A 13,826-nucleotide genomic window follows, 5' to 3' on the forward strand; every position below is an offset into this window, starting at 1 on the left:
GTCTCTTGGGAGCAGCTGGAGCAGGACGCTCCTGTTCCTCTGTGTCCTTGACAGTGTGTCTGACAAGTTTAAGGGTCCCCCTCCTCAGCCTCTTGTGTCTTATATCTGGAGCCCCACAATGAGAGGATTTGTATCAGAGTCCTTAGAACTCTGAGGACCCTAAAACTCCCTCACTGCCTCTGAGGCTTGAGAAGAGAATCACCCCCCCCCCTCGCCACGTTTAGTGAGAACACTAAGTGCTCTGGAGGTCTCTGAGATCTACCCCCCACCCCACCCCCCCAAATCAGGTCCCAGTCACTCTTGTCACTGTGCCAGCCTTGCCTCACTCTGCCCTTCCCTCCTCCTCTCCCCAACCCATCCCTGTTACCGAATCTCCAGAGCCCTGCAGTCCTCCCTCCAGTTCCCCTCCTCTCTGTAACCAAACCCTGCTGACCTCTCTGCCCCATGTATCCTCCCTGTCCATCCATCCCTGACCTCAGCCCTATCATAATGACCCTTCTTCCCCGAGGACAAGCCTGAGCCACACCCCCAAAGCTGCGGAGTGTGGTATTTTTCTCAAGGACCCAGCTTGGCGAAGCAACACCACGCTAGCCAGCCACTGGCCTTAGCTGCTTCCCTGGAACTTGCCCCACCACCCCAATCCTCACAGGGATATTCACTCTCTAGGGGCTGAGAGGCATGGGCCTATGAGCCTTGCACCAGCTTCGAGATCAGAATTATCACCCAGGTCTTCCCTGAGAAACTTACTTCTCAGGTGTGGGGCAGCACCGTAAGTCTGGGAGGAAGAGGAGAAGCCCAGGGCCAAGGCCGAGCTCACTGGAATGATGCAGGGCATCCGGAAGGACAGCAAGTTTCTCAAAGCATGTTTTATTTCCATCTGAAAGCCCAGACAGAGCTTCCGGCTCAGACAAGAGCCATAAACTCAGAAAGGCCCTCCAACAGAACTAGCTGCACACAACTGGTTGCAAGTCGCCTGTGCTGTGGCCCACCAGCCGTTTTGCCCAAGGCTGCCCCCTGGGAAATCTGGCAAGCCTGTCCAACTGCCTTCGGGGAAGGCAATCCAGTGCTATACCAGAGGCGATGTCCAGCAAGGCCTCCTGTCTTGGCCGTGGATTGTTCCGAAATGGGTGCTTTGGCCATGGAGTAGGAGGTCCAGGCATCTGGTTCCGCTATGGTAGGAACAGAAAGGAAGGTCAGCTGGGCCCCACCTGACCTTAGGCTGGAGTATACCCACCGTCTTCCTTTTCTTTCTGCAGTTGCTTAGGCCAGGGCCTGTGCCTAAGCTCCTTCTGTGGCCAGGAGGAATGTCCTGGAAGGGATGCTCTGGGTCCTTGAGAAAAATACCAGAAGCCCAGATACCAACTTTTCCCAGCCTACCATCTTCCTAAGCAACCAGAATTCTGATGGGCGTGTCTTAAATGCCTGTGTCCTGGGGCATGGCTCAGATGCCAGCGTCACATGCCCATGCTCCGGCCCCCACCGCAGCTCTCATTCCCCTTACCTGCTGGCCACCTCTAAGCTCAGTGCATCACCCGCTTTCCCTCCCAGTAAGGGGTTGCACACTCTGCCTGTGAAAGCCAGATACTCTAGGCTTCGTAAGACACACTCAATCTCTACCACATAAGGTTTCTTCCCCCCACCCCCGCCCCTTAATATTTTTAAATTACAGAAACCATTACCAGCTTGTGGACTGTAGAGAACCATTGACAGGCTGAGATGTGCCCACCCCTGCCCTGCAGTTCAACTGCTGTATGGCTGAGGTCCCAGAGTCTACTTGAGAGCCCCCCGCCCCCGCCGGGCCCTGCAGTAACTTGCCCTCCCTTCGATTGGAGGGTGCATTCTTTCTTCTTGATAGGTATGACCCATCCAAGCAGACCAGTGTGTCTCCCCCAAGTCCAGCTCTGCCCCTCATCCTTGCCCTCGTAGCTTGTGCAGCTGTAGAGAATGACAATCAGGGTATTTATGCAGAGGAGCAACTCGGTTTTTAAAGAAGACCAAAAGCAGTATCTGAAAAATGCATTAACTTGAAAAAAAAAAAAAACAAAAAAACCACGTGTTTTCAGTGAGTTCTCCTTCCCCCAGCTCAACTAGCTCCTGGACAGCCAAATGGAATTTTACCAATGTAGACATTAGCAATAGGCCGGAGTAAAAGAAGCCAGGTTCCGGCCTAAGGGAAGGGGAGAGTTGAGCCCCAGAAGTTCGATGCCAGCACATGTCAGCTTGCTGTGGCTGTGCCCAAGACAAAGACTAAGAAGAAGAAGGACATTCTGGGGTTAGCTTCCGCTCTCCCTCAGACCTCAGTAGCAAGTGTCTCCCATTTTCCGCAACTCTCATTCGTCCCTCAGCCCAGATGCTATGTCTGGCCTGAGTTCCCATTTTGACAGTCTCTCTGGGGAATAATCACAGAAGCTCTTACTTTCCATCAGTGGCTGATGTGATAGATTCCTGCCCTAGGATCCACCCCCTTCTGGAACATTCTGTCAGTCTCCCTGTCTTACCCTTGGCCCTTCTTGAAGCACATTTTCACGCTTGCCCTGTCTGAGAATCCTTCGACTCTTCATTCTGACGGGCTCAACAGAGGTTCTCTTGAGCTCTACAAAGCCCTTGCAAACTCAAAACCTCTGATGGGTTTGATGTAGAGCAGCCATCGGAATTTGCGTCTCTTTCCAGGAAGTGCCCGTGTCACTAGCAAAGCCCCACACAGTTGTCCCGTGATTTTCCAAGGCGGGCTCCACTCGTGTGTGGCCTTCAACCCCGTGCTGCTGCGCACACCTCCTCTCCAAGTCACACTCATCCTGTTGGTACCTGCCTGCCATTCTGTTTTGGCCATCCTCCCTCAGAGCAGCGCCTCACTGCAGGCACAGGCTCCCTGCAGCCCTGCCAGAGCTTCTCCAGACCTTGCCAAGTTCCTGCACTTTCTCTCCACCCTTGCTTCCTGATGCCTTCTGAAGTACTGCAAGGAAAGACCTCCACTGAACGGGTCCCGGAGGCCTCTTAGTCCCTGACTCTCTGGGAAGGTGGACAAGAGAGAGGTCTCTCTATGTATGCCTGTGATCTCGGACAGCTTTGGGATTCTCCTGTGATGGGCTGTATATTTGGAAGCCTGGAAGAAGCTGCTTAGCTGGCTTCAAGGACATCTTGTTGAGCATGACCCAGAGATCTATGAAGGGCATCCCTGAGCACAGTGTATAATGCCCACTGAATGTCAGATTTTCCTGTAGTGCTTCCCCTGTGTCCCTAACCTCCCCTCCCAAGCCCTGTACAAGGTATTGAAAGAGCCTCTTCCCCTTCTCCCAGGGAAGAGGTAAGCATGACTTCAGCTGGAGATCCAATCTCCAGCTTGGGTGTTCCCTAAGTCCTCTCCTCAGGCCTGTGCCTAGCCCCTGTCCCATGTTACCCCAAAGACTCCAGCTCTTGGCCCAAGGCCAGCTGGATCCTCTCCCTCCACCCCTCTCAGGTCTCCAACTATTTACAGTTCTGAAGATTGGTTTCTTTTCTCCAGGGCCAGTTTCTTACGCTTTTTCTCTTCTCTCTCTTTGTTTCTGTCTCTCTCTCTCTCTCCTCCCCTCACCCCTGCTCCTGTCCGTGGGGCCTCCTCCTGTCACCCCGGCTGGTGGGCTGCCCATCCTGGGCAGGGAAGGCCGGATGGTGGTGCTATCCCTGGTATTAGGGCTTTCGGAACAGGATGACTTTGCCAATATCCCTGACCTGCAAAACCCAGGAACCCAGCAGAACCAGAACGCTCAGGGGGACAAGAGGTACGAGCACGGGCGAGGCCTGCGGCAGCGGCAACAGCGGCAGAGAAGGAGGCACGGAGAGGCCACCTGCCTCAGCCGGCCCCGTCTGCTGGACGAGGTGGTGGTGTCTTCAGCAGATGCTGGGGCAGGAGAAGCCCTCCAGCTGGTGTTCTGTCCCCTGACCACTTGAGTGGTGTCCCGTGGGTCTATGAAGGGACCATCCTGGGACCATTCTGGATCAAGCCTGCTCCCCAGCATGCTTGTCCTGGCCTGGAGCAAGCCCAGCCTCCTGGGCCCCATCTCCCTGCTTGCCTCCCTCTGCCGCCCCTCCATCTTTCATCTCTGCCCCCCCAGCCCAGAAATCCCCGTTTCTCCGGTGGTTGGTGAGTGAGGGTGGATGTTGGGGAATGGCTAAGCCTGTTCTTCCTCATCCCCACCATCTCAACCTCCCCCTGCCCTGCAGGACCTGTTATGCCACTCAGCCATGGAAGAAGAGCCCCTGATGGGGAGGGTCTGGGGTGAGGAACCATGGGAGAGGCCTGGTGACCAGAAGGGACCAGAAGGGTGGCCCCTGAGCACAGCCTCTAGAAAGGGGATGTGGGGCCAGCTGTTCCCAGCAAGGTCAAAGTCTGGTTCTGCCAGGCTCCCTGACCCCATTGCCTTTCTCAGGGCCCAGTGAAGGCCAACAGTAGCCTGGTGGCTGCAGTACAGGCTAGACCTCCTAGCCTTCTCCACCTAGAATTCTGGGAAGCAGCTCCTGCTGTTCCTTCCCTCTGGTGAGGAGTGAGTGGGTGAGCGGTGCTCACTGGTAAAGGGAGGGTTGAAGGTCGCAGGGTTTACTAGCACTCACAAAGGTAGAATCCTTAGCTGCTCGTTCCCTCGACCTGGCCTTAGGCTGTGTTCACATCTGCTTGTGCTCAGTTCTGCATTCCATGAGATCAAAGACAGGGCATATGGGCCAGCATTGGTTTAGCCAGAGCCTTGCTCCATGACCTCAGACAAGTCAGAGACCCTGTCTAGGCCTCTGCATCTGCCTCTGTCAAATGAAGCATTGAGCAGGGTGACCTCTGAGGAACACACACTGCTTCTAATGAGGAAATGGGCCCTAGGGCCGGGACAGTTGTCAGATCCTGTGAGCTGAGCAGAGATCAGGTTTAGACTGGTAACCCTGGTGCTCATTAAAGGCCTTTAGGGACAGGAAGGGACTGCCCCAGGCTGCTGCTAGAGGCCTGTAGCTTAGGAGAGATAAGCTGTATTTGACAGCTATCTGGCTATCTCACAGTGGCTTCTGGAGACCAGCCCTCTCTTCCCTTCCCACTCTGAATCCACATTGCATGTCTAGTGGGTCAGAAGTCCCTACCGAGTAGGAGGGGAGAACCTGTTCCTTCACTTGGTGCCTCGGCTGGTGTCAGTCCCTGAGCCCGTGTATGTGAAGAAGGGGCTGGGGGAGTAGCAGAGCCTGCCACCCCCAACCTAACTGGGTCTGACAGAAGCCACAGGGTATCAAAGATGGGCTCTAAGCAGGCCAGAGGGCCACAAGCCAAGGGGGGTGGGGTGGGACCAGGGACAAAAGGATGCAAGGGGGACTGGAGCCCTCTGAAAGCCTGTGAAGAACCCAAGCCCTTTGCCAGGGAGGGTTAGGGGGAAGGTGTGAAGCGTGAGGGAGCAGATGCAGGCTGGAAACGAGATTTCACATCACCCATGTGTTAATTAACCGACTCCATTCTCACCCAACAGCCTATTTATACCTCCTTGCCACTCAGGTCTCCATATTTTAGTACACCCATACCTTCTGATCATGACATCAGCTTGTCCTCTGCCTGCCTGGGAAAGGTGGGTGTGGAGGTGGAGGCTTTGGGCCCTTGCCACCACCTGGCCCCACTTTCCCAGTGGACACATGCCATTCTCACCTGCTCATGCCCTCCCATATTCGAAACTCATTTCTCATAGCTCTTGGGGTGTCTCTTGAGTGGGTAGCTTCAAGGGCTACCCTCAACTGACTCTTCCCTAGTAAGTCCCCTATCCCATAGCTTAGTATAGGTGCCCCCACTAAGCTGTCACACCTCTGGGATCCACCCTTTGACTTCTGGGCCTTATAGCTACAAGCTGGCTCATCTAACCCTTCCTCTAAATCATGCCCTCTCTACCCCAGCTGACCCCTGGACCAGGTGTCTTTGCTGTTGGAGGAAACACTCAGCCCCCTTGGTCTGTTAAGCAACAGGCTCATGGGGGTGGGTGGGGAGAGAGAGAGAGAGAGAGAGAGAGAGAGAGAGAGAGAGAGAGAGAGAAGAGCGAGAACACTCTGTGAGAAGAAATCACTTCAGGGTTCATACAGAAAGGATGGGTATCTAACAAGCTACAGGGGATGTGAGATACAGTCTGCCTCTTACCCACCCAACATTTCTTGGTCCCCTGAGGGCTCCCTTCCAGAATCTCCCAAGCCCTGGGCCTCAACATCTATCTCAGGTACTCTTAGGTATAGGAGTGGGATGGGGGATGGAGCATCCACCCTTGCTGTCTGTCCCACTCATTCTCCCACACCACCCACTGCGCTCTCACGGCCATCTTTCCAGCATTTCACCTTTGCTCCTTGGGATCCAAATGGTTTCCACCGTGGCCCCACCCTCACCCCGAGTGGGGGGCAGAGCGGACCAGGCCACCCCCATTGCTCGCCTCCTCCGAAGCCACCATGTTTCTTCCGCCTGTGTGTCCCCCGCCTCCTCTCTGCCTCTCCTGTCGGCCGCCTCGCTCCTCCTTGTCCCCTTGTCCACCCAGCAGCCTTCTCCACACGTCTGACTAACCTTTCTTCGCCTCTCCCCTCTTTCTCTGTCTCTCTTCTCTCTGTCTCCTCCTTCCATCTGCTCCTCACAGGGGTGTCCCTGGGCCAGTGACCAGCCCCTCGGCCTCTCCCTCTGCTGATCCCTATGCCTATCTCTGTCCTGTGACCTCCGACAGCTTCAGGGGTGCTGACCATCTTTTCCCAGGCTGCTTTGCAGCTATGCTGACGCTGTGGTGTGGCCAAAATAACTCCGACTTTCTCATACCTTCAGTAGTCAATCTCACGCTCTCTCCTCTCCTGCTCTATTTTTAACCTGACTTTACCTCTCCAGCTATTTTCAGTCTCCTCTTCCTCCCCGTGCCTGTCTGTGTGAGCACGTGTCTCTGTATGTGTGTGTGTGTGTGTGTGTGTGGTCCTGGGGGGGTGGGCTTGTATGTACCTGCTACTCTGTGCACTGGTGTGTCCCGCACCTCTAGGGTGTTCAGGGAGAGGGCAGGCAGGTGGGTGGACGTGTTATGCCCTGTTTCAGCGCAAGGCCAGGGTCTCAACGGCAGGTGTATGGTGCACCTGATGGCCGGCTGTCCCTGCCTTTCCTGCTTCTGTTCTGTTCTAATTCACATGCACACTTTCGCGTGGCTGGGTCTCCCCCACCCTCCACCTTTAGGGATCTAAGTATGCCCTCAGCTGTGTGTGTTACCACAGAGGTGCTGGCTGCACTGCCTGTCGCCTTTGCTGTCTTCTCCCTGTCGCTCTAGATATCTGTTGGGCTTGTGTGAGTTTTTATGTGTATGTATGTGTGTCTGTGTGTGCACGCCCTGCTGTTGGATCCTGGTGTCTTCCCAGGGCCTGGCATATTCTGAGCATGTCTGTATCTGCCTGCTGTGGCCGCCCATGTACTTCAAGCTGGTCTGTGCCAGGGGATGTGGCTTGTATCCAGCCTGTGTGGCTCTGTGCTCTCAAAGCTGTTTAATTTTAGCCTCCCCTAAGCCCTACACCATCTCTTCCTCACTGCCTGTTCCCACCTTTTCCTCCTCATGAGACATTCCAGCCTGGTCCCTGGGCAGGGTCTTAGTCGTCCCTTCCTAAGTCCCAGCTGAATGGAGCCTGGGCTAACCACCTGACTGTTAAACCAGAGATCCCGGCCCCCTGAACCAGCATGGCATCGGGTATGGACACGGTTGCCTGCTAGGTGGCAGCCTGCCTTTCTCTAACTCTGGGTGAGAGTCTTATCAAATGTGTTGTGTGAGTGGGGAACGGGGTGGGGACTAGGGCTCACGGGGTTATCTCTTACCCTAAATGGCTGTTAAGGCTGAATGGGCACTTCTTGTGCCATGTTAGAAATAGAACATAGGGTCTTGATTAATGTTGGATAAGCAAGCACTTTATCATACAGCTACATCTTCAGCTGGTAAAAGAGCTTGTATTAAATCAGATTAAAATGTTAATGCTCAGGGCTGGGGTGATGGCTCAGTCAGTAAAAGCACAAGGACCTGAGCCTCTAGAGCCCATGTAAAAAGAAAAGCTGTGCATAGTGGCTTTGGAAACCCTATGCTGAGGAACTGAAGTCAGGCAGGTTCCTGTAACCCACCTGCTAGCCACACTTTACAAGCTCCAAACCAATGAGAGACCCTGTATCAAAAACAATAGAGACAGCACCTGAGGAATGGCAATCAAGGCCTTCACATACACGCATATACATGTGCATATACACATGCACATACAGGCATGTGCACAGTGCTTCACTCTGGCAGCATGCAAATGTAATATAGAGATTCCAAGCTGGTACTGCGTGAGACAGCTCAAGAACACTTTATTACAGCAGAGAGACATTGCCAAACAGAGCCATGTGGACAGTGGTCCCCGCCTCACCTTGGCTATAAGGTGAAGAACACCTTGGCTCTGCTCAGGCCAAGCAAACACAGGTGGGGCTCTGGGAGAGAGGCTGTGGCGTGTTTGTAGAGGGTAATGACGTGGAGAGACACCTGGACAGGCCACCTAGTGCCTCCCCTTTCCAGACTGGATGGAACAGGTCTCTGCAGAGCCGGAGAACTCAGAGAATAGCCATGTAAGCCAGAGAGCTGGGGGGCTTTGGGGAGTAACAGGAAGAGTGCAGGCTCCCTCTAAACAGCCCCCACAAGGCAGCTCAGCCAATCACCCGAGACAAAGGCTCAAGAAGGATGATCCCCAATTGTGAGTCTTCAGGAAACACCAGGCTTTCTGTGAACAAGGGTTTCACTCCTGCTGGCCCACAGGAAGTGACAAGGGCTGATTTCTCAGAGAAGATCCTGTGGCTACCCAGGCCCATGGAGCCCAGCCCAGCCCTACCTGAAGCCTGTGTTCACTGGAACTCCCTACCCCCACTTCCAGGTTGCCTGCAGGAGGGAAGGCTGTGAATACAGCCCCAGTGCCCGGCCAGACGCCACACGATGAGTCTGACCGCAGAACAGAGACCCGTTCCTCTGTCTCGGACCTCGTCAACTCCCTCACCAGCGAGATGCTCATGGTGAGAAGGGTTGGGGACGGGCTGTGGGGGGGACCAGAAGTAGCCAACTCAGTCAGAGACTTAGGTACTCAGTCCCAGCCGGGTGGCTTTGCTGACTGAGTGAGGCCCGCTCCCCTCCACCCCCATCTTTCATCGAAATGCCTCTCCGTGCCTCAGTTTCCTCATTTGTCTTCCTTTGGTCCTTTACTGAGCTGAGAACAAGATGTTTTTAAAGTCCTGGGAGGAGAAGCTGTGGGGCAGTGGCCTGGAGGCACATGCCCCTTCCCTAAAATGGCAGAGATGGTAGTAAGGTGGAGATGCCAGGGGTGACGGTCCTGTAGCCCACCAGTGACCTCGGTTGCTCTGTGGCTGACTGGCTTATGGTCCCAGTCTAGGTTGTTCACCTTAGCTGAGGCTGCAGTTCTCATGACACCTCCTGGTGGCACCAATGTGTTACAGCTACTTGTTCTTTCCAGAGGCCCAAGGACAGGCTTGGCAAGTTGGCAGACAAGAACCAGTTAAGGATCTGGTGGGCCTGGAGTTCCTGGAAGGAAGGCTTAGAGAGGGTTATGGTGGGGACCCAGCACCTTCTCTTTCCACTGGGCTCCCATACTGAGAAGGCAGGGTCTCACGGTTTCCGGGGCTGCCAATCTGTCCTACCACAAGTAGCAATGTGCACACAGAGTCACAAGGCTTCTGGGTAAGGACTTGTGTTTCCAGGCATCAGGCCTGAGGTGGAGCGTGTGTCTGCATGCCCCTTGGCCCAATCGTTTGCAACTACAACTCTGTGTAGGCTGGTTGTCTTTTGCTCTGTGCAGCCCATTGCCACAGACCACCCTGTCTTATTGCCTAGCCCCTTAATTGGTGCTATTTCCTGGTAGTCAAGTTCCCAGAAGGGACAGCCCTTTCCCAGTCAGCCGTCCAGCCCCTTACTGCCCTGAGGGAGAGGCTGGCAGACTCCAGCAAGCAGCGGAAGGAAGTACAGGCCCATCTCTCTCTCTCGTGTGCTCCACAGATGCCCGGAGGTGGGAAGGCAAGTCTAATTACCCAGTCCTCTGCCAGTGCCAGGTCATTCATATTAACAGTGACAGTAAAGATAAGCAGGCCAGAGTATGACCTGTGAACTCACTCTGTGGTGCTGTCCAGACCCCAGGCTGCTGAGGCTGAGGGCCAGGAGTCAGAAACCTAGAAGTAGACAGAACCAACCTCTCTAGGGAACGTGGGACCTGGCACAGACTGGCTTGATGTCCTTTAAGGCTTACTGCTGGGGCAGGGGAGGAGAAAGTTGGGCAGCCTAGTTGCTATGGCAATGGCTTGTTTACTAGAGCTCAGAGTTGGGCTTTGAGAAAGCACGTGGGTGCTTAGCTTCCGTCCCCCATGAGATAGAGCATACTTAGGTGGGGCTGAGGCTACCCACACCTACAATATTAAGACTCCCCCATAATGTGAGAGGGAATGGGGTGCAGGTAGTTTTGGCTGGCTCTGCCTACTTGTGCCATGAATTCTTTTACCCTCCTGGGAGTCCCACAGTCTTAAGTTCCATGGTCCCCAACCCCCCTCCCTGAATGCAGGTTCAGGAAGTAAAGTTCAGGTGAAGATGGCTGCTGCGAGCTTAGGATGTGGGGACATCAGGAAGCCACATCCTGAGTGGGCCTAGGATAGAGCCTGTGGGCTGTGAGATCAGCCAGGGACTAAGCAGAGGCATCAGCAATGGGCTAGGAGTGTAGTTCAGGTGGTGGAGTACTCACCTAGCATGCATGAAGCACTGTTTGATCCCTAGCACCTAATCAACTAGGTGTGGTGGCACGTGACCCATCAGTCAGGGGATAGAGGCAGGGGTCAGAAGTTCAAGAACATCTTTTCAACAGAGAGCATTAGAGGCCCTATGGGCTCAATGAGCCCCAGTCCCAAACACACACAGTGCAATCCCCATTCAGCCGCTGGATGGAGCCCGAGGTCAAGTTCAAACTAAGGTCTAAGTTCAGGAGCCAAGACAAGTAGCCAGGAATCCACAGTTGCTGGCCACAAACCTGACTTCAAGTTATGACTAGCCATTCAGTCATGGGACTTGAGGTGAGTGACCTGAAATCTGTGTGCTCCCAGCCAAACTTTGAACATACCAGTGCCTGCCTCAGGGTAGAGTAAGACACAGACGAGGCCAAGCACAGGGGAGAGTTAGTGTGTGGCAGGTGGCTGACCCGTGGGCAGTATTTTCCATCACCAGTGTATCTGGACACTTCTCATTGGTGCAGGCAGGTCTTTGCTTTCAGTGACTGTGGGGAGGGCCTTTCTGTGACTTGGGGGCTGGGCCTGTTGAGTGAAGCTTGAAGTCAGAGAGGGTCCCTACTGCTATGAAAGCTTGTACGTGTGATTTAACCTCTTTGAGCCAGTCTCCTCAGCAAGAGGTGAGTGACAGCCGCCTGGCCTGGCCATGAGAAGGTGACGTAAGAGACTTCACCATGGTATGTGCCTCTGTCTGCCTTATGTCACTGTGATACTGTGTGGAAGAGCTGGGGTTGCCTCTCCAAGAAGCAGGGTGGGGGCAAAGATTTTCTGAGGGAATGTGGGGAGAAGGCAAGTGCCTACCATTTCATCCTACCTGCAATTCCCTGGGGTCCATTCCTGATTCCTTTCTATCACCTAAGGAGATGTAGACCATAAAATACCCAGGCCAGCAGGGCCCCTGACTGGGCAGGGTAGGACCTCAAGACCTTCCATTATTCTTAGAGAATGATAACCCAACTGGGAGAGCCCCAACTGCCCCACTTCCTTGTGGCCACCACTGCTGTCCATACCTGTCAGGTATCTATTCTGAGGAATGGAGACTAGGGACAGGCATAGCCTGGAGGTACAACCTCAGTCCCCAGAGACCCCAGCTTGCTTCAGTCAGAGTCCCAGGGGGACATCCTTGCAAGCCTATCTCAGTCATGCCCCTGGTGTCTCAGCCTCTCCTCATCTGAACACTTGCCTTTCCTATCCTGTAAACTATATCATCCACAGCCCCCACAAAAGCCCCTTTATAAGAGTTGGTGTGCCTCCCATGAGTCTGTAGGGCTGGAATAGGAGAGAAGGCCAGGACAGCTTAGGGTGACTCTTGGAGACAGTTTCAAGAGGAGGTGGGAAGCTGGGTGTCCTGCTCATGACTCTGGGGTCCATCCAGGAGGTAGAGCCATCCTGGCCCTGTTCCCCTCCCTTTCTGGTTAAGGCAGGGCTCTCAGAGCCTGAACATCCTCCACTGGCCATGAATGTGATGCAATACCACCCCAGCTGGCCACATGTTGCAATAAGGAGACATTGGCTAGCAGGCCTCCAGTCCAGACAGGTTTCTGGACCCTGACATGTTGCTTAGGAGCCTGGTAGACAGGATCCCCACCAACCCGCCATCTTTTCCCCTGCAGCTCTCCCCGGGTTCTGAGGAGGATGAGGCCCACGAAGGCTGCAGCCGAGAGAACCTGGGCCGAATCCAGTTCAGTGTTGGCTACAACTTCCAAGAGTCCACACTCACCGTGAAGGTCATGAAGGCCCAAGAGCTGCCAGCCAAGGACTTCAGCGGTACTAGTGACCCCTTTGTCAAGATCTACCTGCTACCCGACAAGAAGCACAAACTGGAGACCAAGGTGAAGCGGAAGAATCTAAACCCACACTGGAATGAGACCTTTCTATTTGAAGGTGAGGCTGGTTGCTGCTTCCACTGATCCGTCCCACCTGTGTGGCTGCAGTTTAGAAACCTGGACAAACCCACGCCTGCGAGTGCACAGGCATGCAGGCATGTAAGATGCATACACTCACACGCCTGTTGATTGGTCCCAGGAGATGAGAGAAGTCAACAAGCTGACCACAGGCTTTGAGGGGGAAGACTGTTACAGGCTAGGGTCCCACCTTATGACACTCAGAGGTACATTGCTCTGGAACAACCAGGTAAAGGGGCCCTACAAATCTAGAGAAAGTGCCAGAACCTTCCTGGACTCTTTCCTCCATCTTCATCCTCATCCTCCTCAGCCCTGGTCTCGTCTGTCTGAACTGGAACCTCAGATTTCTTACTTACTGGCTGTGTGACATTAAGAAAAATCCTAACCTCTCTGGTCCTCAGTTTCTTCATTTATAAAATAGCAGTAATAATGGTAATTAAACAAATTAGTAACTTTTCAAAGCACATAGAGCAGACCCTGACACCTAAAAGGTGTTGATATCAGCTCCTTGAAGATATGGTCTGTTGCTGGCCTTTGACTCCTTACTGCCATGGAAGGCAAGCAAGATCTCTGAGCCATTCCCTCTGTCCATGAGGCATTAGCCAAATATGCCCCTGCTCTCAAAGCCAATCTTGTCTCTCATATCTGAAAACATAGGGTGTGTAGTGAGGGGACTTCCTATCCCAGGCAGGGTGCTACAGTGGGAAGCCTGAAGTCTCCCCATAACCTGGTTCAGCTAGGAACACTCAGTTCCTGTGGGTTACAGTTGCTTTGAGGTGCCCTGGCCTGGTCTTCTAGAGCCCAACAGGCTTATCCCAGGGACCCTTCCCCAACTGGCACCCAAGCCGATCAGTACCTGTGCATTCTGTGCCTTGACATTGTCTGTGACAATGACTCTCTTGTAAATGCCTCTGTGTTTCTGGGCCCCTCCTCCTCAGGTCAACATGGGCACTGGGTTGAAGATGGCACAGTTAACCAGAGGCTTGGCATGTATGGCCAGCACATGGGTGAGGCCCCAGTGCTCAACTCTCTCACACAAACGTTCGCTCACTGCCAACTTTTAGCTGGATCCTGAGAGTTCAGAGAAAAAGGAATCAGTCCCATCTCCTGGAGGACAAGCTGCTATTGTGTCCAGTCAT

The 13,826-nt window shown here is 54.0% G+C and overlaps 1 protein-coding gene across 6 annotated transcripts in view; it reads left to right on the top strand.

Annotated features, from left to right (window-relative positions):
* Window positions 1–13,826, top strand: part of Syt7 (synaptotagmin 7) — a 61,886-nt gene that overhangs the window by 37,394 nt on the left and 10,666 nt on the right. For 4 of the 6 annotated variants that reach the window (XM_029472665.1, XM_021152359.2, XM_029472666.1 and 1 more), the window contains 3 exons: window positions 3,636–3,758; window positions 8,884–9,019; window positions 12,397–12,667. In XM_029472665.1, the coding sequence (XP_029328525.1) occupies window positions 3,636–3,758; window positions 8,884–9,019; window positions 12,397–12,667 (530 nt within the window). The remainder of the gene's footprint in view (window positions 1–3,635; window positions 3,759–8,883; window positions 9,020–12,396; window positions 12,668–13,826) is intronic. The other 2 variants (XM_021152360.2, XM_029472668.1) reach the window with 1 other exon arrangement.

Source organism: Mus caroli, chromosome 19, assembly GCF_900094665.2.
Source record: "Mus caroli chromosome 19, CAROLI_EIJ_v1.1, whole genome shotgun sequence".
Taxonomy (NCBI): Eukaryota; Metazoa; Chordata; class Mammalia; order Rodentia; family Muridae; genus Mus; species Mus caroli.